We start from the raw sequence: 23,750 nt of genomic DNA on the forward strand, positions 1-23,750 counted from the left end.
TCTAATATTGGAGCTATCTCACGTGAAGCAAAAGTTAATTAAAAAATTAAAAACTGTATACTGTATGTAGAGTAAAAAAATCCACTGGAGACCTTTTGTCAAGCAGAAGAGGAGTTTATTGTATATTTAGCCAAAGAGAAGCACCCTTCCTGCAATTAGGAGGATGGTTCTAACAAGAAACGTTACAGCTGAACTTTTATAAATTTACTTGATAAGGAATACAAAGAGCTTAAGTCTCAAAAAGAAACAATATTTTTAAAATGTATTTATATTGGTTAAGCAAACTTCTACTTTAATCGGAAGATGTCTACATAATTGAACTATATCAGTGTTTTCTAAAAGCAGGTAGTTACAATTTGCCTTCTACACAAAATCAATTCTTTGGGATTCTTAAAACAAGCACTCTTTGTGTCTGCAGGCCCCTGGTCTTATTAGCAGCCAATACTTTAATGTTGCAGCTGGTGTTTTTCTGAACGTGCTTTACAGAGAAACAATTTTTAACCCTTCGACATAGAACAGAAGGTTACATTAAAGAGCGGTAAGGAGACTAAATTCAGATACATATTAAGACCATTTTCATTGAACCCCTTTTTAAACTTTTGTTGGGTCCAAGGATGAGGTGTGACACTTGTTCTTGTCAGTCATGCCATTCAGTATCACGTACCCAGTTATCTCAAAACTCATTGACTTCCAGCTCAAGATATTCCCTGGATCAAACCCTGTGCCTAAATGAACATCCTGTATTTCACAAGGAGACAGGACACGATCCCACATGTGGACATTGGACATCTGACCAACTAAACACTGACTTTTGTCAAACGAGCCTCCATAGCTGTCCTGCTCTTGACCCAGCACAATAAATGGTTTCCCGCTGATGGGAATTGATCTGGATCCCCCTTTCTTTATGCTCTCCTTCCCATTAACCCACAGCTGAACCAAGCCGCTATCCGACTCCCAGGTCACACACAGGTGTGTCCAGCGCTGCAGGTCATTCTGCTCTGGCACACCATAAAAAAAGACGGACTTGGAGTTTGTTATCACTTCGTATTCACCCAATTTATTTTTAAAGATGAGGAAAGCATTATCTTGCTCTTCTGTGGCTAAGGAGAAAAGACAATAACCGCGTTGTATATCAGAGGCGTAGTGAAAGCAGGCTGTCAGGGCACGAAAGGGTGCTTCTTTCTTAGGAACCAGCTTTACATAGTTGGCTTTGGATTCTTCAGGAAAGACCAGGATTTTCCCCGAAAGATCTGGACAGAAAAGGCAAGAAGGCTAACATTGGCCAATGAATCTGCTAACAAGGCAATAAAAACAGGCAATATAAAAAAAGACTAAGAACTTTGTAGCAGTACGGTAAACGCTATTAGAAATTTTAGAGTGATCCGTTTCAACCCATCTTTGCTGAAAGCTTTGCACTGCGAGATACTGTATGATGAGACAAAGTGACATCCTGACACAGAATTACAGTACATCTTCACACTTCAAAGTAAAATAGAAACTCAAACCCTTCACGTTTAAATATTGCCAAATACGGGAAAATCCTGGAGACAAGCAAAGACTTGTTGTAAAACTGTCTTTCACAAATATTTATAACAATTTTATATAAAGTAAATTCTTGTTAATGAAGAATCCAAACATTATAATCCTAAATGCAAATTCAAAACAGTTCAAAGAACTTAAACATTTTAGCACTTTAATATAATACATGTGAGAAGTATTCTATTAATTGTCATTCTATTGCAAATACCCAAAACCCAAATGCATTATTAAAAGACTCAGCTCTCTAACTCATCCATCTGTAGTATCGTCCTATTTAATGATGAGAAGATAATTGTTTTCTGACAAAAAAAAATTCTTCCCGTTTTACTTTTCGAAAAACTGCTTCATGCTTCCTCACCCATTTGCAGCAATCTGTCTTCATCTCAGACCGGGATGGTTCAATAAATTCTTACCTTGTTCTCCTGATCCGCAGGCCAGCAAGGCCAACAGGAACACTACCTTCTCCATCAAGGATCTCTGCTTTTGTAGGAATGAAAAGGGTTTCCAGCTTACTGTGCAGTCTGTGAATGTGAAGGGTTTTGTTACAGCACTTATATACACGTACGCTGACAGACATTGGCTGCTCTCTTCCAAGGTCTTCCAAACCAAATCTCAGGTTTCAGTCCTTTTTTCCACAAAAAAAAACAGTACTGTATACTGCTTTAAGTTATATCCTGTCTTCACCTATTGTTTCTAATAACATAAAAGTTAAACCATTTTTTTGCAACATACTGTCAACACAATTTTAGAAGATTTTATTTAAAAATCTGAATATTCAAAAGCCTCATTTTTAGATTTTAGAAGTCTTGATTTAGAAATTTGCAAAATCACCTGCAAGAGATCATTTCAAACTTATTTGCAGCAAATCCACATTGGTCTCCTGGCATGAAACCATGTTTGCTTGACTTGAATTGTTTCTTGGACTTGTTTCATTGATCAATTCATCGCATCACATTTAGGGTATGAGGCATTGTGCCAATGAAGAGATTGAAGGGACGGAATAATTTAATTTCATTTTATATTCTAATTATTTATACTAAAATCACCATTAATAATTACAGGTATTAGTTTAACTTTTGATTCTCATATAATCAATATTGCTTACTTTATTAATACTTATATATATGTAACTACACTTTAGTATTAGAATAATTTTGAATCACCCCAGCTTGTGCCTCTGGTTAAAGCTCTACGAAAAGCCATATATTCATGTATACTGACACTGCTGAACCAGCTGCCTAGCATATCTAAAATATGTTTATTGGACTGTCAAGGGAGATACAACACAACCTTGATGGAGAGGACTAGTTGATGGTGGTACTACAACCTGATAAGAGTTGGTATGTAGGTAATACATACTAATAAACGTTGGTATGGACTGGTAGGGGGGGAATGTACTACCCCTGCAGGTTTAAGAAGGGGACACTAAGGCACAAGTGTCCAGGGGTTGCTATGGAAACCTTCCTTATTTCATCCAGCGATGAAGGTGAAGAAGACTAGGGAGGAGTAATATAGGATGTAAGCTGGGAGGGTACATGGAATGGTCAGATGACAATCATTTATGGCACTGCACAGCTTATTAACCAATTAAGATAGAAATTGATAGTGGAGGTGGGGGAATACTCAGTCAGCTACCCCCACCTGAAAGTGTATTTAACCTCTGATGCTCGCTTTGTATCTTGAGTTTTACTTTTACTGTGGGCTGTCCTGACAACATGCCTTACAACATAAACTTCAGCCTCAGACTGAAGGATGTGGGTATGATTTTTAAAACATCTGTAGAACCAAGTGATTCGCTTTTCTTATTTATCATCATGATAGTTTTGTGACTAACAGTAAATATTTGTAACAGCAAAATTAAAACTTCCAAAGGTGTTTTACAGCTGCTTTCAAACAGTGATGTTGCTGTGGAAAGCCAGTGAAGAGTGGAATCAGTAAAAGAATGCTACCAAAGTTTATGTTTAGCTTAAAACTCAAAGTAAACACAATTGCTGATAAACGGTTGTGTGGAAGTTAATAAATTACAACTGGGAATAGAAACACTTTGTCTTTGTTTTACAAGATGTGATGCCCTGATGAGCTCCAGGGCTCCTGCATCAGCACCCTCGATCACCACGGCCACGTGGAAGGAGCTCATCAGGGCCATCACTAACGAGATCAGGCTGGAACCTTGCACACTATTTAAGCCCTGAGGAACTAGCCTTCAGGGCTCTGACATTGAGTCACTAATGAGAGTGTGTGGTTGGTCATGGTTTAGGTTTTTTTCAGGAGTTACCCACAGTTTTTTATCCATTCACAGCCTTCTGGTTCCAATTTGCAGATGCTATCACTTGCTAACTATCTATCATCCCCTCCTGTCTCCATCCCAGACCCGACTGCTTCTCCTGTGCATCTCGGCTACCTGCTGTTCTCCTTTCTGTTTCCCTATTACCACATTATTATTCACTCCTGTAATAATCTCTGTAATCTTCAGTGTTGATCAGATTTTGTGAATAATTACTTCACTGTGCCCCTTTTTTCCACCTAAAGGCCTGGCATAACAACTATTAAAGAAATAATTCTGAATGGTTAGAGTAAAACATTAAAGAAAACGTGGTACACTAACTATAAGCCAAATGTGGACCTACAGAACCATAGAACTGCATCTTGATATTCAGTCTGGAGGGCTGTTGCTGGAGTAATATCTCCTTTTTTTATTGTTCTCTCTGCACTCCTGAATCGATTTTCAATATGTGAAATTTTATAAATTGGACCCCACAGACTGTTTGTTCAGACAGTTGGAAGAATTTCCCTCTCGAGTGTAGGTGGGATCCTAGCGTGATGGTATTTTGGAGAAGTCTTGCAGGACATTGCTGGGGCCAAGGAAGCCTCTGGGTTTTTGAACTGCCCTGTACAAACACATGGCTCTGAAGGAGCCCAAGAGCATTATGTAGTGTGTGGCTCACCCTCTCCTCTTTGAATATACAGTACACTGCTCCCAACTGGGGGACGCCTGTGTTGAAGCCACAGCTGTACTCCCAGGTCTCAAGCTGTACATTAGGTCATTCTGCTCTGGAAAACTTTAAATTGCAAACTTGGAGCTTGAGCTCTTGGTTTTGAAAATGTCTACACCCTGCTACTGAGGCGTTAACTCGAGGGGTCTCGAGTACAACACCGAGCAAACACACCAGTCTTCTCCAAGTTTCAGATCATGTATAGTGGTTGTGAAATCATAGCTGGCGTCAAAGTGTCTAATCTGTAAGATGGTGGCGGTGCGTAAAAAAACAGCTGATCTTTGGAGAACGGCAATGCAAAACGTGAGGCTTTTATTACAGCGCGCATAATTAAAGAAAAACCCGAATATTCACAACACACAACGATGAGGTGAAGGGCAAACAGTGAACAAAAACTAGTACAAGTTACCAAATTGTCTTCTAATATGAATATATGAATTCAGAATCGAACACTCTATAGCTTTAATAACAACACAACTGTTCTCCCTCTGATTTAAGCTCTCAACCATTCACACCCACGCCGGCTCTTACACACAGTGCTTGTCGGCCGTAAGCGTTACACTCTCCCCCGCTTAAATCGCCGTCCCCGGCGAAGGGCTATCCCATCCCACTTCTGACACCAATGTAACGCAACGGGTGCTCAGGCGGGCGCCCTTGCCGCATCTGGTCGGCCCCATCCCGACTGGAGGCTCGAACCCGGGACTTCCGCGTCTCTCTGCAGCGACCCAGCCCCGTGAGCTAAAGAGAGATCTCTCCACAGCCCAGTAGCTGTGGTCCTGCTATCACAGGGAAGGGCGGTGACGTCACCCGCTCTGGTACGCCGGCTCTTACACACAGTGCTTGTCGGCCGTAACCGTTACAATATTTAAGTCTTACTAGCGCGTACAGCGTTGACGACCTAAAGTAGGTACACACACATGTGTGCTGCTTCGATTTTATGCATGCCCATTAACGAATTGTGTACTGATGATGGTGACCTTTTCGTCCTCCGTGCGTCATGTTTGCTGGCGGCTTGCCAATTGGAATCGGGTGAGTAAGGCTTGTTTTTGCGCGTATACAGTATCCTCGTTTTAAACTATACAGTACTGTATGTAGTTCAGGTGATTAGCTGCGTCAGCATGCGCAGTCTGCAAAGGAACAAGTCATAGTTGTTTATTCCATGCTGAAAAGAGAAGAGAGAAAACACAACGTTTTGGCTGTGAAGAAAAACGTTGTGTTTTCTCTCTTCTTAAACTGCATATGCCCATTTCCAGTGACTTCAACGTCACGCAACTTCACAGTCTGTTATATGAATGCTTTACCTTCGTGATTTCTTTACATTTGGCAAAAATGTAACATGCTGAATGTGAAATAATTGATGTGGGGAAAAAAGGGGCTCATGTTATACAAAAATAAAAAAGTAAACGGAAATATTTATATTTTAAAATGTTAAACTCCTATGGGTTTGGATAGAGAGACGCAAAGCCTTTCACTGGGTACACCAGTGAAATAATGGCAATAAGCAAAAACAATAAAATTTCAGTCATAGTGATGGCTAGCATCCTGCAACAAAGAACTTTTAAACTATTGATTTGAGCACCCTTTACAGATCTTTCTAAAACTGTGTACATTATAAAAATGATCAGGCCCAGGTGTAAGCACTTCTGTATCATATGTACACAGTTGAGTTTCAGGATGTCTTCTCTCAGACATTTCAAAAAGTGCGCAGTCTTGGATATATCGTACCCAAACATCAGATATTTTTAAGAGTTCTCTCAAAATGTGACCTTTTTGGCAATAAGCAATAACAATAACATTTCAGTCATAGTGATGGCCAGCATCCTGCAACAGAGAACCTTAAAACTGTTACAGATGATTTTTCAAAGCTGTTGGAGAGTGTGTAAACATTCAATTTGACATTTCTTGACTTAAGCACCCTTTAGAGATCTGTTTGTTGCATCATCCGTTTGTTCATTGTGCAACATCTCACCAGGGACCAAAGGTTCTTCCAGGATTCCTGCTGAAAGAAAGCAACAGGCACCACTCTGCAATGTTTCTCATTAGATGTGAATCACAGCAGCCAACCAGCAGAACAAATGCACGCTGACGTTCAGCTACATCTGTTCACAATAATCTCTCCAAGGGTAATAATAATAATAATAATAATAATAATAATAATAATAATTGCTTACACTTAAATACCACTTTTCTGGACACTCCACTCAAAGCGCTTACTTTAGATTAAAGACCAGCCGTTTCACACTTGTCTTAACTCTAAACTTGTGAAGCCGAGTATAAAACACTGGAAGAGTGCAGCTGGCAGCATATGGTCACGTGCTCGAAAGATCTTGCAAAATGATTGTAGATAACATTAAAAAACTGAAATGCCTCAAAGGGGTTAAAACCTCTGAGAGCAGAGAAATCCTTTTATACTTCTGTGAATTTCTAAAATATTTCCAGTAACTAATGTGTCAGAGGGGGGATTGTATGTTTTTTTTTCCTGTGTTACAGCCCTTGGCTGCACATGTTCAATAAATTTTATCTGAAGTAAAATATTTAATAGAAAACAAAGTAAAAGTTGCAAAATAAAATAGATCTGAACTGCATTTTAGTCATGCAGTTATTTTGGTCAAATAAAATGAATAAAAGTTTTAGTTCAATAGATTTTTAATCCTTGGAAAATTATGGAATCATTAGGAAATTAAGGAAAGGATATTAGGCAATTAGATTAAGGCTAATTTGAAAGCATTTAATTTCATTTTACCAAGTAAAACAAGAAATGTGTACAGCAGATTAGAAACTTGAACTGTTACTCTACGAATATAAAAGAACCATGAACAAATTTACATTTAAAACACTGACAAAAATCATTAAACATATCTTAAAACTTGAAATTCAAGCATTTATTTAACTCTTCAATGGTCCACACTGGGTTGCAGCAGACATAACTGTGGTTGGAATACTGGGCTGTTCTCTTTGGTCTTCTACAGGTTAGAGTCTCTCTACTCAGTTGATATAAGACACTGATCTGTGGAAGACCTAAGAAAATATTCTGAAAAATTGACAGTGAGCAGAGAAAACAAACATGTATGATATAATAAGCAAAAGTTCTAATTTACTGTATCACAAAGCACAAATATTTGTTGCACAATGTAAAATATATTAATCCCTTTAGAGGTCAAAGGCTAAATGCAATAAATCATGCAATAAGGGTAATCTCACACAGAGACATTGTATAAGACTTTCTTAATAATGACGTCCATTTTGGAAGAGTTAACTGAAATTCTGTGCATTTTTAAAAGGCTTTTAAAAGTACTCAAAGTGCTGTCATTGTTAATTTAGCCCGCAAAGGCCCTTGCCAATACATGAAATAACTATATAGTAATTACTATATGAGTTACCTAGAAAATAGAATTTCAGTGCAAAATACACACTGACATTTCAAGATAAGATTAAAAATGGAATTGATTTCATGGCAGAGCACAATTAAGAAGTTGACATGTATGATGAATTTTCACATTTTACAGAAGTAACTTAATTTGTATTTGGTAAGTACTAGCCAAGAATAACCTACTAATTCCCAATATGCAAATTGTAAAATATGCATTACTCTTGCCTGGTTTTCTATTGAATTACATGACTACCACCTTATCGGTGCAGAGATGTCTGGGTGGTGTTGCCTCAGAGGGTGCTTCAAATGTGTTGGATTCTTTTTACTCATAATGTAGCCACATCATTTCTTTTCGTTCAGGTAATATTTTAGAGGACATTTTCTTGGTTTGCTCATTGTACGTGAAGTACTACCAAACTCCTGAGCTTTTTCTTTTTCTTCTAGCTGAACGCACGGTAGAATCTCAGAACCTAGTACTACTAAAGATTTAGCGATCTAATCCATTTCATTGTTTTAGTGACAGGTTCCCCGTAGCAAGCTAGCTTACTCCTAGAGCATAACATCTCACTAATAGGTTCAAAGATAATAATGTGGCAAGACATGTGTAAGTTTCTGTGTTAGTGGCTTTGGGGAATGAGCCCAAAGTTTAGCCCTTTATTTTATGGTAGGCATGCTAGTCACTGGGGAAGAGAGCTAAGGCCTAAGACAGAGAAGAACAGGTGCCTGCACCTACTGTAGAACTAATGCAAGGCAACGAAAGAGAAAAGGGGATCTGTCCCTGTTTTTATAGAAGGAAAAGATGAGCCTTAAGGGTTATTTGAATAGTGAACTCTGGGTGGGGGGGGAGGGTAAGGGGGTGGGATGCAGAACAGTAGTATAATTTATTAACTTATTGTGGGACAAAAGGCAAATGAGTGAATGGTGAATCTCATGTGACAACATTATTTTCCATCTGAATTCTAGTCAAACAATTTAGTCTCGTCTCCGTTTACTCAAACAAAAAAAACGCAAAGCCGTTTAGTCTTGATCATTGTCATCGTGGACTATTATGGTGAGTGTTTCTCTTCATCATTAGCTAAAATGAAGATCAGTTAGTTGACGAACACTTTTGTCACAAATGTCATCAACAAAATTAATTTTGCTAGTACCACATCAGATGGTAATACGAAAAGCGGCTAACAGTTAGAGCACCAAAACAGAGCGAAAAAACGGTGATTCACACACATAGTGTAAATAGGATGTATGATCGCCTTTTATAATGTACATTTATAATGAACCAAGAAAGAGCTCAGAAAAAAAGGCAATTTCTACTATCAGTACAAGAGTAGTGATTGCATGCTTCAGTAAACCCAGTTTCCTTTTATTTTTATTTTTAAAAGTAGTGACATTAATCATCAGATTAAAATCCATGATCACAAAAGAGAGTATAGAACCAAGACAAATTATATAGAAAAAATGGTTATATAGAGCCAAGATGTATATAGAATAATGAGGTGTTAATTAGTATACACCTCAATACAGACAAATGGCGCCTCAAACACTGGAATAAAACTATTGTTAATCCAGCATTTACAGATAAAATGGTTAACCGTGTCTCATAGTTGAAAACACAAAAAGTTTTTCTCAGTCAGTTTATCAACATCATTATAAAAATTACAGAAGTTTGTGTTGCATAAATTATGTATGCTTAACTAAATGTAACATTCACAATTGGTGAATATTTTCACAATAAAGAAGATTGAGGCTGACTCTTCTTGAAATCTTTGAATGCAATGGAGGACCTAACATTTTTTAACAACATTTTTCTTGAAAGAAAATAACCTGCGACCCACTGGAGACAAAGCATCATTCATTATTCATTATGCTTTTATGGAAGTAGAAATGACATGTACTGTAGTAATAAAATGACTTTATGTCCAAAACATAGTGTGCTGTGCTGAACATTTGGTCAGGAACAGTTGTATACTGTATGTTGTTCATTTACGGGGCATTCTTTGTTACCAAAACCAGAATTTCCACAACTGACCCTCAGATTTTCTTAAGAAAAGCAAATGCCAGAACCATACACCATATACTTGATGATGGACAAAATAAGACCACTTGAATTCAAAATTCAAGTAGGCACTAATGCTGTGCTTTTAAATTCTCCTTTTGCTTTTAAACTAGATTCTTAGAATTTAGAACGGTTAATATGGGATGACTCTTAAGGACAGAAATACAGAATTTGTCATATGAAGGATTTTCTTTTTATTTTTACATATATTTTTACATATTTTTTAGAAAACATTGGCTGGAAAGGAGCGGGCGTCTTGTCTAATTGCACCTTTAAGCAAATAGCACAAATTATAATCTACTGTATAGAAACAAATGAAGATTTAAACCAAAAATATTCTTTTTTTACCATCTTGTTGGGTCCAAGGATGAAGTGCGACACTTGTCATTGCCTATTATTTCCTCCAGTATCACATACCCTTTGCTCTCAAAGCTCATTGACTTCCAGCTCAAGATATTCCCTGGATCAAACACTTTGCCTAAATGAACATTCTGTATTTCACAAGGAGACAGGACTTGATTCCACATGTGGACATTGGATATCTGGCCAACAAACGACTGCTGTTTGTCAAATGTACCACCATAGCTGTCCTGCTCTTGACCCAGCACAATAAATGGTTCTTTCTGGATCAGGCCTGATCTGTTTATCCCTTTCCTTATGCTTCCCTTCCCATTGACCCACAGCTGAAACAACCCGCTGCTGGACTCCCAGGTTACACAGACATGAGTCCAATGTGGAAACTCTGTCTCCTCCGGCACGTCATACAAATCATCCTGTTTGGCGTTGACATGCATTCGATATTGCCCAGGCCTGAGTTTATATAAAAGGAGAGCATTGTCTTGGACTGGTGTGTTCACGGAGAAGAGGGAATAACCACGCTGCAAGTCAGTGGCGTAGTCAAGGCAGACCGTGACTTCAGAAAAAGACTCCCATTTCTTAGGAATAAGCTTCACGTGGTTCACGTTGGACTCCCCTGGAAAGGTGAACATCTTCCCCGTCAGATCTGCACAGAAAGGCACAGAGCCCAAAAATCACCACTCAATCTGCCAGCATGATACTACACAAAGCTCAACATCTGAATGCTTGAAATGATCATGTGGGAGGAACAAAAATATTTTATTAAGAATCACTGGTAAACTAAACAAGTCTGTGACATTTTTGTTTTTAATGAAAACTTAGCACTTGGTGTCTCCCCAGATTAAGGTTTAAGTTATCTTTAATTCCCACTGCTATTAACCTGCTTAAGATGGGCAACTGATTATATATTTTCTTTCATTATTCAACATTTCTGTATCTCACATACTGATGATCTAATTTTTTATTCGTTTTTTTCTAACTTGTTTTTCTCATCTCATACACATATGTTTCTTATTGGTTAAGGGGTCCTTGTTGTTTTAAATGTATTATGTTGTGCATGTCTGTGGTTGTGTCTGCTACTGTATGTGATGGACAGGTGTCCTGTTCCAGGTGTACCCTGCCTTACACCTGTTGCTTGCTTGCTTGCTGGGCTGGACTCCAGCTCCCCTGCAACCCAGAGGTGTAAGACGTAGTTAGAAAATGGATGGATGGAAATGTATTATGTATTGTGTAGCTACAAGCAAAGGTTTAGCCCGTGCTGAAAAGAGAAGAAAAGAAACACAAATATCGGCTGTGGAGCCTTCTTTGGGTATATATTGTGTTATACAGTATGTTGTACCAGCCTGCAAAGCAAAATTTCCCAAATGGGACAATGAAGTAAGACAGTCAGTAAGTACAGCGTCCTGCCTGGTCTGTGTGCTTTTCCTACAGGATAGTAACCAGCAATTGTGATTTTGTTAATACGGTAAAAAACAAATGTAATACATTTTATAAAATTAGTATTGCTGTGAACAGCAAAACATTTATTAGTCTGCATGTAATTTGCTGTTCAGTATCCTCCAGGAAGAATAGTATGGGTATAATAGGCTCTGTGTGACATGTACAGTAGGTGTAATGAATGCTTTCATTTCTCCTCTGCAAAGAATTAAATAGAACAGTGCTCAAAAGCGATTGTTTTTGAAAAGCTAATGGCAAAACAAGTGGCAGACTTCAATTTTGTTAAGTTGAATTAAGTTCTGCAGCAAATCCAAAATGTTTATTCTTATAAAACTAAACACAGAAGGGAGAACCACTGTATGCAGACATAATTCAACACTGTAATCAAATCACAGTTATTTTTTGTTTCTCTTGAAGTTATTACAGAGTGTCATTCTGGGGTGAATGTACCGTGCTTTTTAAATCCTGTTGTTTTTTTAATCGAAGAATTAAATTTGACTTTTGCTGTAGTCTGACCTAATATATCTGCAGTTTGGAACAGGATTAGTCTTTAAGTCTTACCTTGAGGTTCGCCTGACCCACAGGCCAGCAAAGCTAACAGAAACAACAGCTTCTCCATCACTGCTCTGTCCTAGTAGGAATGAAAAGGATTCACCGCTGACCGTGCTGTGTGTGAATCTAAGGTTTTTACTGCAGTATTTATATACTGATATACACTGATGGACTTTAGTACAGTGCTGGGAAAAAATCAGTTGTCAATATTAGTTTAACCTAGTTTATCATTCACTTCATCAGTCACCTTTCAGGTGTAACCACATCTGTACAGGTATCTTACTTGCACAGTTGTCTTCTCTCAGACATTTCAAAAAGAGCGCTTTCAAACTTGGAGGTACAGTATCGTACCCAACCATCAGATATTTTGAAGGAGTTATCTCTAAATGTAACTTTATACTTTGTTCACTTTTATACAAATTAGTTTTTTGTTTTAAGCTCTCAGGATAGGTTAGATAAAATTGACTTTCACTTGGGAGTAAACAATTTGATTACTGTATCTGCACCCCTAGACCCTTGGAGTTTATTGGCTTTCTATATTTTAAACTCAGAATTATCCTCTGAGTTTGGGTAAGAACGTGCTTCATTGTACATTAGCTAAACCCATAAGCATTGGGTGAGGTACCACAAATAACCACATGTGAGATAATCTGTGGTAGGTTGTGTTTAAAGATTGGCATGACAATAAGCATTTCAGGAATAGTAAAGGAAATCTGTTTTAAAGAACCAGAACTGATAAACCAATACCAGGTGAGTTTAAAGGTAACATTACAGATTCTACTAATCTTTATAAAGAAGAAATAATTCCACCAGAGGGGGCTGAGACATAAGAAATTCTTATTTTGGAACAGTTTTTAATTCAAATGTATTTTTTGTGGATTCACTCTAGAGATCAAAGATACTTTTGTCTTTACCTTCTGCTAGAATCTCTGAATACACAGTATGTACAGTACATTCCCATAAACAATGGAAATGTGTTCTGACCTGGGTTTTACACTTAGCGCAGTTAGGTGGTGTGCCTAAACTGTGCTGAGTTTACTGTAGATCTGTGGATAATATACAGTACATGTTTTGTTCAACAGATTGTACTGTATTTCTCTGTACTGATTACAGACGAAGATCAAGATGAAAGAATAGTTTTCCAAGCATAACTATCTATACAGCACCTCAGCTCTTAGCCTCAAGTTGTCTGTGCAGACTTCAGGGAGACTACCACATGCATAGACAAGACAAATGTAAAAAACTGGATAGAAATTTCTGTGGCTTCATTTCTTTAGGAGGATTTTTTCCAGCGTGTGTGAATTGTTGGAAAACCCAAGTCCACCATTCTTGGTAGACATAATGTCTGTCTGACCTGGAGATATTTGCAGAAGTCTCTTGTTGGTATATTACTGTATATTGGGCTTACAGCTGTGCAAATAATTTAAATATTCCTCCTTCAAATAGGTCAGAAAGTCTATATAAACCTGCTAGTTGTCAAGTAGTAAAGTAGGCATGTGTTTTTTTCTGAGGCTAGGTCAGGATTGTCCACTAAGGAGGATCATCTACAGTATAATGAGGTGGATGATAGTTTAACAACTTAGTTTCCAGTACATTTAGTATTAATGTGTCCTTTTTGGCTGTGGAGGATCTTCCTACCTAAGAGGTTTTCAAGAGAAACAGGTTGGTAGAGTTGAGCCATGTGGTGCATGAATCCACTGCTGGAGGGTTCTTACCTACATTGACCTAATTGATTTTGTAGCTTCCTGATACAACATCCAATTAACTGAAACTGAAACAAATGAATGGTAGAGCTTTACATGCAAATTTCGTAATCTCCTTGCTTTCTGAATCTAAATCACATCCATACTTGTCTTTCAATTTGTTTTTCAAAATTTAGATTCAAACACTGACTAGCATGACATAATCTATTTGAAATAGCTCAATAATTGTTTTGATAATACATTACCTAAGATGGAGAGGGTTAGGCAAAGAGGATTAAGAAGACAGTGTATTATTTGTGATCAGGAAGTGGAAACGGTTTGGGATAAGACAAAATGTTTTAGAGGGAGTTTATAGAATGTTAGCGGAAAGCATGCTGGCCTTCGGTATCAGGTTTTGGTATGGTAGTCTGAGTATTAAGAGTAAGCAGGAACTGGCCAGAAGCTGATGTCTTTGATGACCCCTCCCACCCTCTTCAGTCCCATTTTCAACTGCTACCTCCAGAGAAGCTTTGTAGAATGCCTACTGCCAAGAAGAATGTATTCAAGACACCCATAGTTCCCTTAGTGGAACTGGTAAATTAAAAGCAGCAGAGTGATTGTTTCCTTAATGAAGCTATCAGATTAGTGCAATGATAGTGTAAAATGGGCGGAGCTTGATATGTGTATTGTTGCACTATTTTTGCACACAGAGAGGAGTGCAGTGTTGCCTACTGTAGCTCGTTTATTAAGAGACCCTTGAGATTTAGTTAAAAAAAACATAGAATATGACTATATTGTTTTAAACATGTAATCATTTTATTTTGACTGCTATTTGTTTTTTTTCTTTTTTATGATGATTGTTGAAGACAAACTTCTACCCTTTTTGGATGTGCAATAAAGTTGTATAAAGTGTAGAGAGTCCACCCCTGCTGTAGAGATTCAAACCAAACTATTGTCAGGTTTAATGCCCGTCACTAACTCTCAGACGGTTGGGGTTCTAAGCTATTTATAAAATGAAGATTGACAGAGGACAACAGACGGCAAGAAATATTCCATTTGCATGCAAGTGGAAAGTAATATTTTGAATAGCTTCTGAATTCCTATACATTCTATAAAATATGCAGGGGATTGCACTGCATAATACTGGGAATCTTGGGGTAGTACACCATATTCAAATGCATTTTATTCAATAGTGTTTTAAGTGTAATCATGCCAGAACTTAAACACTTAGAAAAAAAGTGACCATTCAGCTCAACTAGTTCATGTGGTTGTTGGTACAGTAGCTAATTGATCCAACGGTCACATCCAGATTCTCCCAGTGTTAGTATAATAAGTTGTTCACCTGCCACGAAGGCAGTCCTGACCTCAGGGAGACCAGTGTGAATAGATGCAGCTGTGTGTCAGGGTGCGTTTGTTCTGATTGCTGGCTGCTGTGATTCATGCTCACATTAAAGTGGGTGTGAGAAACCATGGGAATGTCTGTAAGAGCACAGAAATTGTGGTCCCCGGTGTGCTTGAGTGTGCTTTGTGTGCTTCAAATCAATCAATGGAAAGTCATTCTCCAAAATGTGTCTTTCCAGGTCTCGCCCAAGCAGTGCACTATGGACTTCTTTGTTAGTTTACAGCCTACTTTATCACCATCTCCTGGTTTCACTGTTGCATTTCCTGTGGCTATCGTGGCTATCATAAAAACTTACAGTAGGTGATAGCCACCTATATGAGTGACAATCCATGCAATCCATTCTGTCCAGATTCTTAACAGTTTACAGTAAAAAGAAAATGTTACACAGCATGAAAATATCATGACAGTGCATACTACTGAGAAGTACCAAATTATCATATACAGTATGCTGTAGTGTACACAATGTATGCACTGTAGATAATAATGGTTTTGCTCATTTATTCACTTTAATTTCACAGATTTAGTTTCCCATTATTAATGTTTAAGCACTTACAGGTATTTAACAGTTAGTTAAAGGAATTATGCCAACCAAGAAACACATTTATTGCTGTTTGTTACTAGTCTTATCTGGACCAGACTCCTTTTAAACACCAGTGACGACACTAGTCACTTTTACTCGATGTACAGGCAGCACATTGGAAGACTACTTAGTCTGGATGACATGCAGGTATGCAATCAGACTAACACACACACACTTAAAAAAGGTTAAGAGAACAAGACCAACAGTGCTACAGCAACCACAAATTACATGGCACAGGAGTCTCATAATGCCAAACAGGCAGTACAAAGTGAAATGCTCCCCAAAACATCATTTCAGTTTAAAATGTAGTCTTCTTGGAAAATTAACTGCTTTCTAGGTATTAGAACCAACTAAAAAAACAGAGAGGCCAGTCTCCTCTAATCATTTTCCTGCTGTTATATGAACATGTGGTATTTTTAGTCTCACCCTGAAGAATTGCATAAAATCTTGGCAGTACAAGAGAATTCAACACATTTGCTGGAATTCTAATTGTTCGTAACTTCAGTATATTGGCAGTGTTTTCAGAAACTGATGCAAGCCCAAACTGGAATCTGTTCTCATGGTCTCAGTGTCAATCCTCTTTTCCAATATTGGACTGTGGAGTGTTGCAACAACATGACAAAAGTGTGCCTGCTCCATATTGTGGCTATAGGAGATAACAGTAGAAAATGTATTTTCTCGTCTGAAATGTTACTAGGTTGATTCACAGAAAACAACATCTAGGATGTTTATGACTTGCTGTGAAGGTACGACAAAAGGTTGAAAATCCCCTATTAATAACTACAAAACCAAGGCACCTGGTAATATCACCCTGCAGTTCACAAATGGCAGCCACTGAAGCTCAGCAGGTGTAAGCCTGGCCAGTACCTGGATGGGAGACCTCCTGGGGAAAATTAGGGTTGCTGCTGGAAGAGGTACAGTATTAGAGGGGCCAGTAGGGGGCGCTCACCCTGTGGTCTGTATGGTTCCTAATGCCCCAGTTTAGTGACAGGGACAATGAGATGTAAAATTGAGGTTCTGACTCTCTGTGGTCATTACATATCCCAGGGTGCTTCTCGAAAGGATTAGGAGTGTTACCCTGGTGTCCTGGCCAAATTTCCCATTGGCCTTTACCAATCATGACCTCCTAATAATCCCCATCCATGAATTGGCTTCATTACTCTGTTCTCCCCACTGAGCTGGCGTGCGGACTGACACAACTCTGGCTGCTGTCACATCATCCAGGTGGGGGCTACACATTGGTGGTGATGGAGGGGAGACCCCATTACCTGTAAAGTGCTTTAAGTGGAGTGTCCAGAGTGTAAGGCTTTTTTTTTTTAATTCTAATCTAACTGATTTTTAAAAAACAAAATCATCCATTTCTAAATGATTTACCAGGAGCAGAGCCTAAAATCATGCAAACACAGGGAGAACTCCACACAGATAACACCTCAGGTCCGGAATTGAACCAAGAGCCTCAACACTGAGAGGCAGCAATGAAATGATGCTTAAATAAACTGTGGTTTAAAAACTCTGGATCTGTGGATCTATGCGATGTGTTGGTTGAAAGCATTCACAAAGTGCCATTTTAAGAGGTGATGTCCCCTACAAAATGCAAAAGGGCCTCTGAAATGATAGAAATGCCAGTCAAAGGAAACTCCAGTGTGTGAGGTAAGACCCATGTGTGAAACAACAAATCACAGTGCAAGGTCAGCCTATTTACCTTAAGTGCATTGATATGTACCTATTTAAAGGAATAAATAGTAAAGGAATATATTTTTAACCGCATATTAATGTAATCTTTAATTACATATTGTGTTTTAAGGTGCAAATTCTGGGTTTTATTCATTGAAGATGTCGTCAGGCATCCTAGAACTAACAGGATCAGCTGTGCTTTGGGACTCAGTTTTGGAAAGCAGTGGTGTACACTACATGCCTGTGTGAACGGTACATTCTGGACGAGCAGACGAAATACCCTGGGAGACCACCGGCTTGACGCCACAGCAACACAATGTTCTGTACATCTCCTCCAAAACATCTCGCTGCAACCTCACCCACACTTGAGACAGAAGGAAATTCTTCCGTAATGTGTGAGCAAACACTGCCTGTGGTCTCAGATTTATAATATTGAAAGCATTTTGGAAACGGTTACAGGGCTGGAGGAAGGATATAGTGGGCAGGCAAAGATGGGTTTCTATAGTGGAAAAAACACAGGTCTCATACCTGCAGACACTGTATTACTGTATTAACTTCCACAGAAATACATACTCAAATACTAAAACTGGACAAATTAATGTCAAAATGTGACAAAACTATTTTTAGAAACATTTTAATAACATGAAAAAGTAAATATAAGGACTTACAGTACCAATGATAATTTGACTAAATTAGTCATACATCTGTACTTTAAGTCTTTCAGCTCGATTCATGTGACAATTCATCTAAATCTGGCACAAAGCTGCAAAGCAAAAGTGTCAAAGACAGAAGTACTTATCTATATTGTAATCGGGAAAATCGCATCCTTTCCGGATAATTCTTCAGTTACTGTATATCACAAAAACATGTTTAATGTATGAATTTGTGAATAGAACTGCGTTATACAGTATAGTGGATTCCAGAAATTCTTTCATGCATTTACTTCTGAAACTATATGATTGGTGAATTAAACACCGTGCTATGCATAATTTAAAGACTTTTGAGTTCGGCGTGTTGTTTTTAGTTATTAGGCTGAAGCTTAAGGGGTACAACATATTAGACATTCTTTCTTAACGCTGAACGGAAGTGGGCAAATTTGCGAACGTGCTTCTGAAGTTCGCAGAATTCTTTCCTAGTGTCCAGGGTGTCTCCCGTGGGGGGTCAAGAAAAACCTCAGAGGAATGTTTCCTTTTTTTCGCGACAGTTCGGCGTTTCTGTGACAGCTGGGCTCTGCAGCTCCACCCATTTGCTTGATCCTAGCGGACTGTTCTCCGGTCTGCTGTGTATCAAGCAGTGCAGTCATCTACAGTATCACCGAAACATCAGCTGAAGGATGCATTTCAAACAGCAAGCCGTAACTGGCACTGAGTAAAGCAAGCAACAAACTGAATTTGTTTGGGGGCACCGGCCGCAAAGACGGTTCATTTGATACCTTGAAGGTTTGGAAGAAACCAGTCGCCAAGGTAATTTTTATCAAGATTTCTTCATTTGCACTTAATACATTTGCAGTTTCCGTTATTCGTCTAATGGCTGGGGAGATTTAGGTTAATTCTGTGCACGAGGGTAAACGACAGGTCAGTCGTTTCTTTAAATTTAGTACTGTAGCAAATACAAGTTCTGCGTTCGCAAGGATCTGAACCATACAGTACGTACCGTGGTTGAGGTCAGATTGAGAACAGAGCGCAATGCTACAGCACGTGGAGGCGAAAGTACTTTTGGAAGTGAAGATGTCAATCATAACAACACCACTATATTCACGTTATTCTGATCTAAAGCCACAACCGCCTTATCACCAGCCATAACCGACTTCGTTAACCGAATTGCCACACCAACCCTCGATCAAGCCCTTATGAAACAAGTTATAAAGCTCAGCCAGCTCGGAAAGTGCTCAAGCATTACCGTCATACTGGGAACTTGATTGCTACTGGGAAAAATATCCACATTGAATGCTCATGTCTTTAAGGCTCTTTGTCTCAATGCATATTTTTATTTATAATACGCAGTGCTTGCTTTAAGTGGGTGACAGCATTTTTATGCAAATGGTTTTCTGTTGCCTCAATTGTCTGCGTCTTTTTCTTTTAGTGGGGAACACTGCCAGACCCGTCTGTATACAGTACGCCGGGTGACTCTGAGCTCGTCGGGGATGCGGGCAGCTTGAGAATGGGCAGGAGGGAAGCCGGTGACAGCGGTATGAGCGTTAGCGGAGAGACGGAACTGGGGAGCCTCCAGGGCATCACCTCGCCTGCCGGAGGCTCAGCTCTGGACAGGCACCTGCGCCCGTCCGAACCCCTGCGCGCCCCGGCAGGGGTGAGGAAGCATCAGCACAAACACAACCTGAAACCCAGGTACGAAGTCCTGGAGACGCTGGGGAAGGGCACCTATGGAAAAGTGAAGAGAGCAGTGGAGAGGGGGACTGGGAAAACCGTAAGTGTTTTTTCAGGCATTAACACTATCTACTCCCGACAAAGATCCTGCCGTTAAACAATACAACGTTTAGAAACTTTACAATCGAGACGAGTGCAGTACTCAATTGTTATACAAAATTGTAAGCTCAATGTTTTGTAATTGCCTTTACAAAACTGCTTTTTCAAGTACTAGGAGACCATACTGTGGATGCACATTATTAACATTTACAGTGTTTGAAGCCCTGCTGCTAAAAAGATTAGCCTGCTCATGTGGCATTATTTGTTGAAGCTGGATGGGCTTTTGCCTTGAGGAGCAGGAAACTGAATTATTAATAGACCAGTATCCATTAGTAATTAATACTCTGTGTAAAAGAAGTGGATTTGGCCGAAATCGAAGATCTGTAATTAGGCTATTGAGACAGAGAGCTCTGCCAAGGAATTGTGCTGTATATTGTCTTTGCCTGCAAATACACCCTTTTCCAACTTCAGTGCTGTGCTCATAGGGCTGTTTCTACAAAAGGATGCCTGGCCTGACTAGTGCATGAAATACTGTATACTCCTTTCCTTTTAGAATCAAATGCCTGTTTTCCTATTCCTTCGAGAGAGCAAAGAACGACTCTTTGTCTTTTGCTTTTTCCTCGGCAACTCTCTCATTTTCTGCAATGACCATTTTGCATTCAAAGTATTACCAATCTGGGTACTGAACAAGAAATCACGGAACTGAAATTCATGTCATGATTCTCTGACAAGTCATGCACATCTAATCAAAATGACTCAGCCTGCTGAGATGCTAGATGCAGCTGGATGCAATTGCTCACAAGTGGCCACTTACAGTATGTTCCACTCGATAAATAGGATTAAGGTTTGTAATACGTATTGTCATCCGTATTACATAAGCAGTAATTGCTGTTCTAGAACAAATCAGATATCAGTTGAGTGCAGTTGAGTGTTTCTGGCTGTGCATTTCAGTTTGAGTGGACTTGATGTTGGTCTCTGGTCAGAGTTTGCCCATCCCAGTTGAGAAAAAAAAAATCTTCTGGCACCTCCTAAAAATCTAGATGTTTTGTATTGTAACATGCATTTCAGATAGGAAGTCAGACATCACTGTACAGGAGTTTGAGATGACAGGATTGTTTTTGAAACGACCATGGGAACGTACTGTCTCTTACCCCTCACTGGGTCTCAAGGTGGGGTGTTTTCTTCATTGACTGGCATCTGTGAATAATTCCACTGGATCTCATTCATTTCCACTTGTTCTGCACCTAGTGTTGAAGTGTCTCTCTGGTGAATAAGATCAAAACGCACAAGGGAGAGCTGAGAGACTTATACAAGCCCTTAGGTGTTCCAGGATTCTCCTGCTCCAAAGCAGCAGTACTCGGTGCTCAGACAGGTTATCACAGAAGGAATCTAGCAGGACTGAATGACCTTACTGCTGAAGACTCGGGCAGTACACTGTAAAAAAGACCACAGTGTTTCTACTCTCTCAAAACAGACTAGTGGAAAGTCAATGGCTCTATTTCCAAATTTCTACGTTGAAGTCTGGTGCCTTATATAAAACATCAGTTATTTGGGAGTTTTTGCAAATCAGGTCAGTTAATTCCAGTTATCAGTATATTTGTTCCGTTCTGATACATAATTCTGTTGAATTAATTTCCACTCTCCTAATCCGATCCTATTATTAGGGCAAAACTCTTATCAGTTTATGCTGGAATTATCTGAAATTAGACTGAGTATTTCCTGTATTCCCTTTCAATGGAAAAAAGATGTAAAAGGCATGTATTTCTGTTTATTTTTACTGGTTTGTGATAAGTAATAGATTACCTACTGTAGGCACACATACTGTATGTTTTGGTGTTCTCCAGTTCTCCTACAAGGTGATATTGAGAAAATGAAAAAGATTGATTATTAACCACAGAGCAGCAAAGCATGCATTTAAGAACTATTTCACAAATTCTTTTTGTTGAGAAGGGGTGCGAGGAGGTGAAAGTGTTGTGACAATGTGATTAGCTCCTGACCTCCTGGTGCCAGCATTACAACTAGCCACAGATTCCTAAACATTAGGACAAAATTGGAGCATACCTAGAATTTTTGCAAACAAAACTCACTTTATTTTTGGAAACTAAATGCAAGCTATGACTGGAACTCCTGTGAGAGATGAAATTCCAGATTGTTGTTGGAAAAGTCTGGCTACCGGCCAGGACTCCCAACCTGGTGAGTGGTGAGAGAGGTTTGCAGAAAGGCTTGAGGGGAGCAATAAGGTATTGCAGCTCTCAGAAAGAAATAAATCTTCTACAAACAACCAGTAGGGATTAGACAGAAAGCACTCTTTATCCAAAGGTATGATATTGTCTGAAATCTAATGCTTTTGAAAAATTCCAAAAAGTCCAAATATATTTTTTCATTACACAGAATGAGAAGTACAGGTCTTGAGACACCTGAACAACTGACCCCAGAATGGAACATTCCTTTTTTAGTTGTTTGTCCTTCCCTGCTGTGAATTTTAAAATCTTTCCTAGTCACATCATGCAAATTCACACTTTCTGTTCCCACTGTGGGAACTTCTGTTACAAAACTGTTTTTTTCAGAGCTTCTTCAGCATATAAAACACATAAAGTAAGTTTATTCCATTTTAATAAAATCCTAATGAAAACTAATAAGAGCACCTCAAGATTCTACCTAAACCCAGTATGACAGAAAATATTTATTACCCCATTCACAATCATTAGCTTTGATACTTTAAGGCTGAAATACTGCACTGTACTCTTGGAACTATTTTCAAGAGTCAGGCAATTTACATTTTTTTCAATCTCTGACAGTGCTATTTCACATGGGTGAGACACTTTTGGAAACCAGTGAAAAATTTTTTTTTCAGGGAAGCAGGGGGTCAGTTAAAGATTATAACAGTCTAATTGGCTGTAAACAGCGTGGCTGAAGGGAAAGCTGTGACCCAGATCCTCAGAATAGGACTGAGGGTTCAGTCTCAAGATAGAATATATTGGTCTGGGCACTTGTAGAAACACAGGCTGAGGCTGTGCAGCGTTCACAAAACTGTAAAACTAGAAAGTTGTCTGCTAGTGCACTTCTGTTTAATGTATGTTACAGACTTTTAAAACAAAAAACTGTCATCTGTGGACCAACTAATAGGTAGCACAGGAGATAGCTATAAACTGGCTGAACTAGAACTTTCTCTTCAGAGCTGAACTCTTGATCTCTGAAGGGAAAGAGTCTCTGCTGATTGTCTTTCTTTGGGTTTAGTTTAGCTGCATTGGGAGGCTGCACTGTGAAAGACTAAAATGTTACAGTGGTACTCCATAAATACTCAATACAGGCTTGTGATACATAGAGATAAGGAGTATGCGGTATACAATACATACATGGTACATATGTATTATGTACCATAATACACATGGTGTCATGGTGTTCCCAGTGCTTTCAAAAAGAGTTCAAACTTCATAGGGCAGGGGACTAGCTTTTTTAGCATGATGAGTTCAAGGATACTCCTTGACTAACTTATTTGGGGACTCACTGAAAATCTTAGTTGTTTCAGTCTGAATCCGGAGTCTGACAGTACACTCTGTGCCGGCCCAGTCAATACGAATCAGAACTAGCACTTGGAGATTTGAATAGAGGACAGTCTACAATAAATCCCTTAGACATAGACTGAGGCTTAGTTGTAAAATCTCAGATCATGCTATTTGACAGTGTG

At 38.9% G+C, this 23,750-nt stretch overlaps 4 protein-coding genes across 6 annotated transcripts in view; 1 reads left to right on the plus strand and 3 right to left on the minus strand.

The window, feature by feature from the left end:
- Positions 1-93: 93 nt before the first annotated feature.
- LOC148661968 (serum amyloid P-component-like) lies at positions 94-2,112 on the minus strand. Its single transcript, XM_088636530.1, has 2 exons — positions 1,953-2,112; positions 94-1,250 (listed from the first exon to the last, which is right to left on the minus strand). The coding sequence occupies exons 1-2, from the start codon at positions 2,005-2,007 to the stop codon at positions 592-594; spliced, it is 714 nt and encodes a 237-aa protein (XP_088492656.1). The 5' UTR covers positions 2,008-2,112; the 3' UTR covers positions 94-591.
- Positions 2,113-5,483: 3,371 nt separating this feature from the next.
- Positions 5,484-23,750, plus strand: part of LOC148661969 (NUAK family SNF1-like kinase 1) — a 40,508-nt gene continuing 22,241 nt past the window's right edge. The window contains exons 1-2 of one of the 3 annotated variants that reach the window (XM_088636531.1): positions 5,484-5,561; positions 19,722-20,063. In XM_088636531.1, the coding sequence (XP_088492657.1) occupies positions 5,499-5,561; positions 19,722-20,063 (405 nt within the window). In that variant the 5' untranslated portion in view covers positions 5,484-5,498. Of the gene's footprint in view, positions 5,562-8,900; positions 8,954-18,768; positions 19,103-19,721; positions 20,064-23,750 lie in introns of those variants that run through there. The other 2 variants (XM_088636532.1, XM_088636533.1) reach the window with 2 other exon arrangements.
- Positions 7,161-23,750, minus strand: part of iho1 (interactor of HORMAD1 1) — a 52,233-nt gene continuing 35,643 nt past the window's right edge. The window contains exon 11 of the mRNA XM_088636538.1: positions 7,161-7,563. Coding sequence (XP_088492664.1) covers positions 7,514-7,563 — 50 coding nt within the window. The 3' untranslated portion in view covers positions 7,161-7,513. The remainder of the gene's footprint in view (positions 7,564-23,750) is intronic.
- LOC148661971 (serum amyloid P-component-like) lies at positions 10,126-12,450 on the minus strand. The gene is made up of 2 exons (XM_088636540.1): positions 12,311-12,450; positions 10,126-10,958 (listed from the first exon to the last, which is right to left on the minus strand). Exons 1-2 carry the CDS (start codon positions 12,366-12,368, stop codon positions 10,300-10,302), a joined length of 717 nt encoding a protein of 238 aa, XP_088492666.1. The 5' UTR covers positions 12,369-12,450; the 3' UTR covers positions 10,126-10,299.

Source organism: Lepisosteus platostomus, chromosome 6 (assembly GCF_059453375.1).
Source record: "Lepisosteus platostomus isolate fLepPlt1 chromosome 6, fLepPlt1.hap1, whole genome shotgun sequence".
NCBI lineage: Eukaryota > Metazoa > Chordata > Actinopteri > Semionotiformes > Lepisosteidae > Lepisosteus > Lepisosteus platostomus.

Excerpts from the sequence above, each read along its gene's own strand:
- LOC148661968 (XM_088636530.1), bottom strand. The coding sequence starts at position 2,007 with ATGGAGAAGGTAGTGTTCCTGTTGGCCTTGCTGGCCTGCGGATCAGGA. Across the intron at positions 1,251-1,952 it reads CTGCGGATCAGGAGAACAAG|ATCTTTCGGGGAAAATCCTG; the intron begins GTAAGAATTTAT and ends TTTTCTGTCCAG.
- LOC148661971 (XM_088636540.1), bottom strand. The coding sequence starts at position 12,368 with ATGGAGAAGCTGTTGTTTCTGTTAGCTTTGCTGGCCTGTGGGTCAGGC. Across the intron at positions 10,959-12,310 it reads TGGGTCAGGCGAACCTCAAG|ATCTGACGGGGAAGATGTTC; the intron begins GTAAGACTTAAA and ends CTTTCTGTGCAG.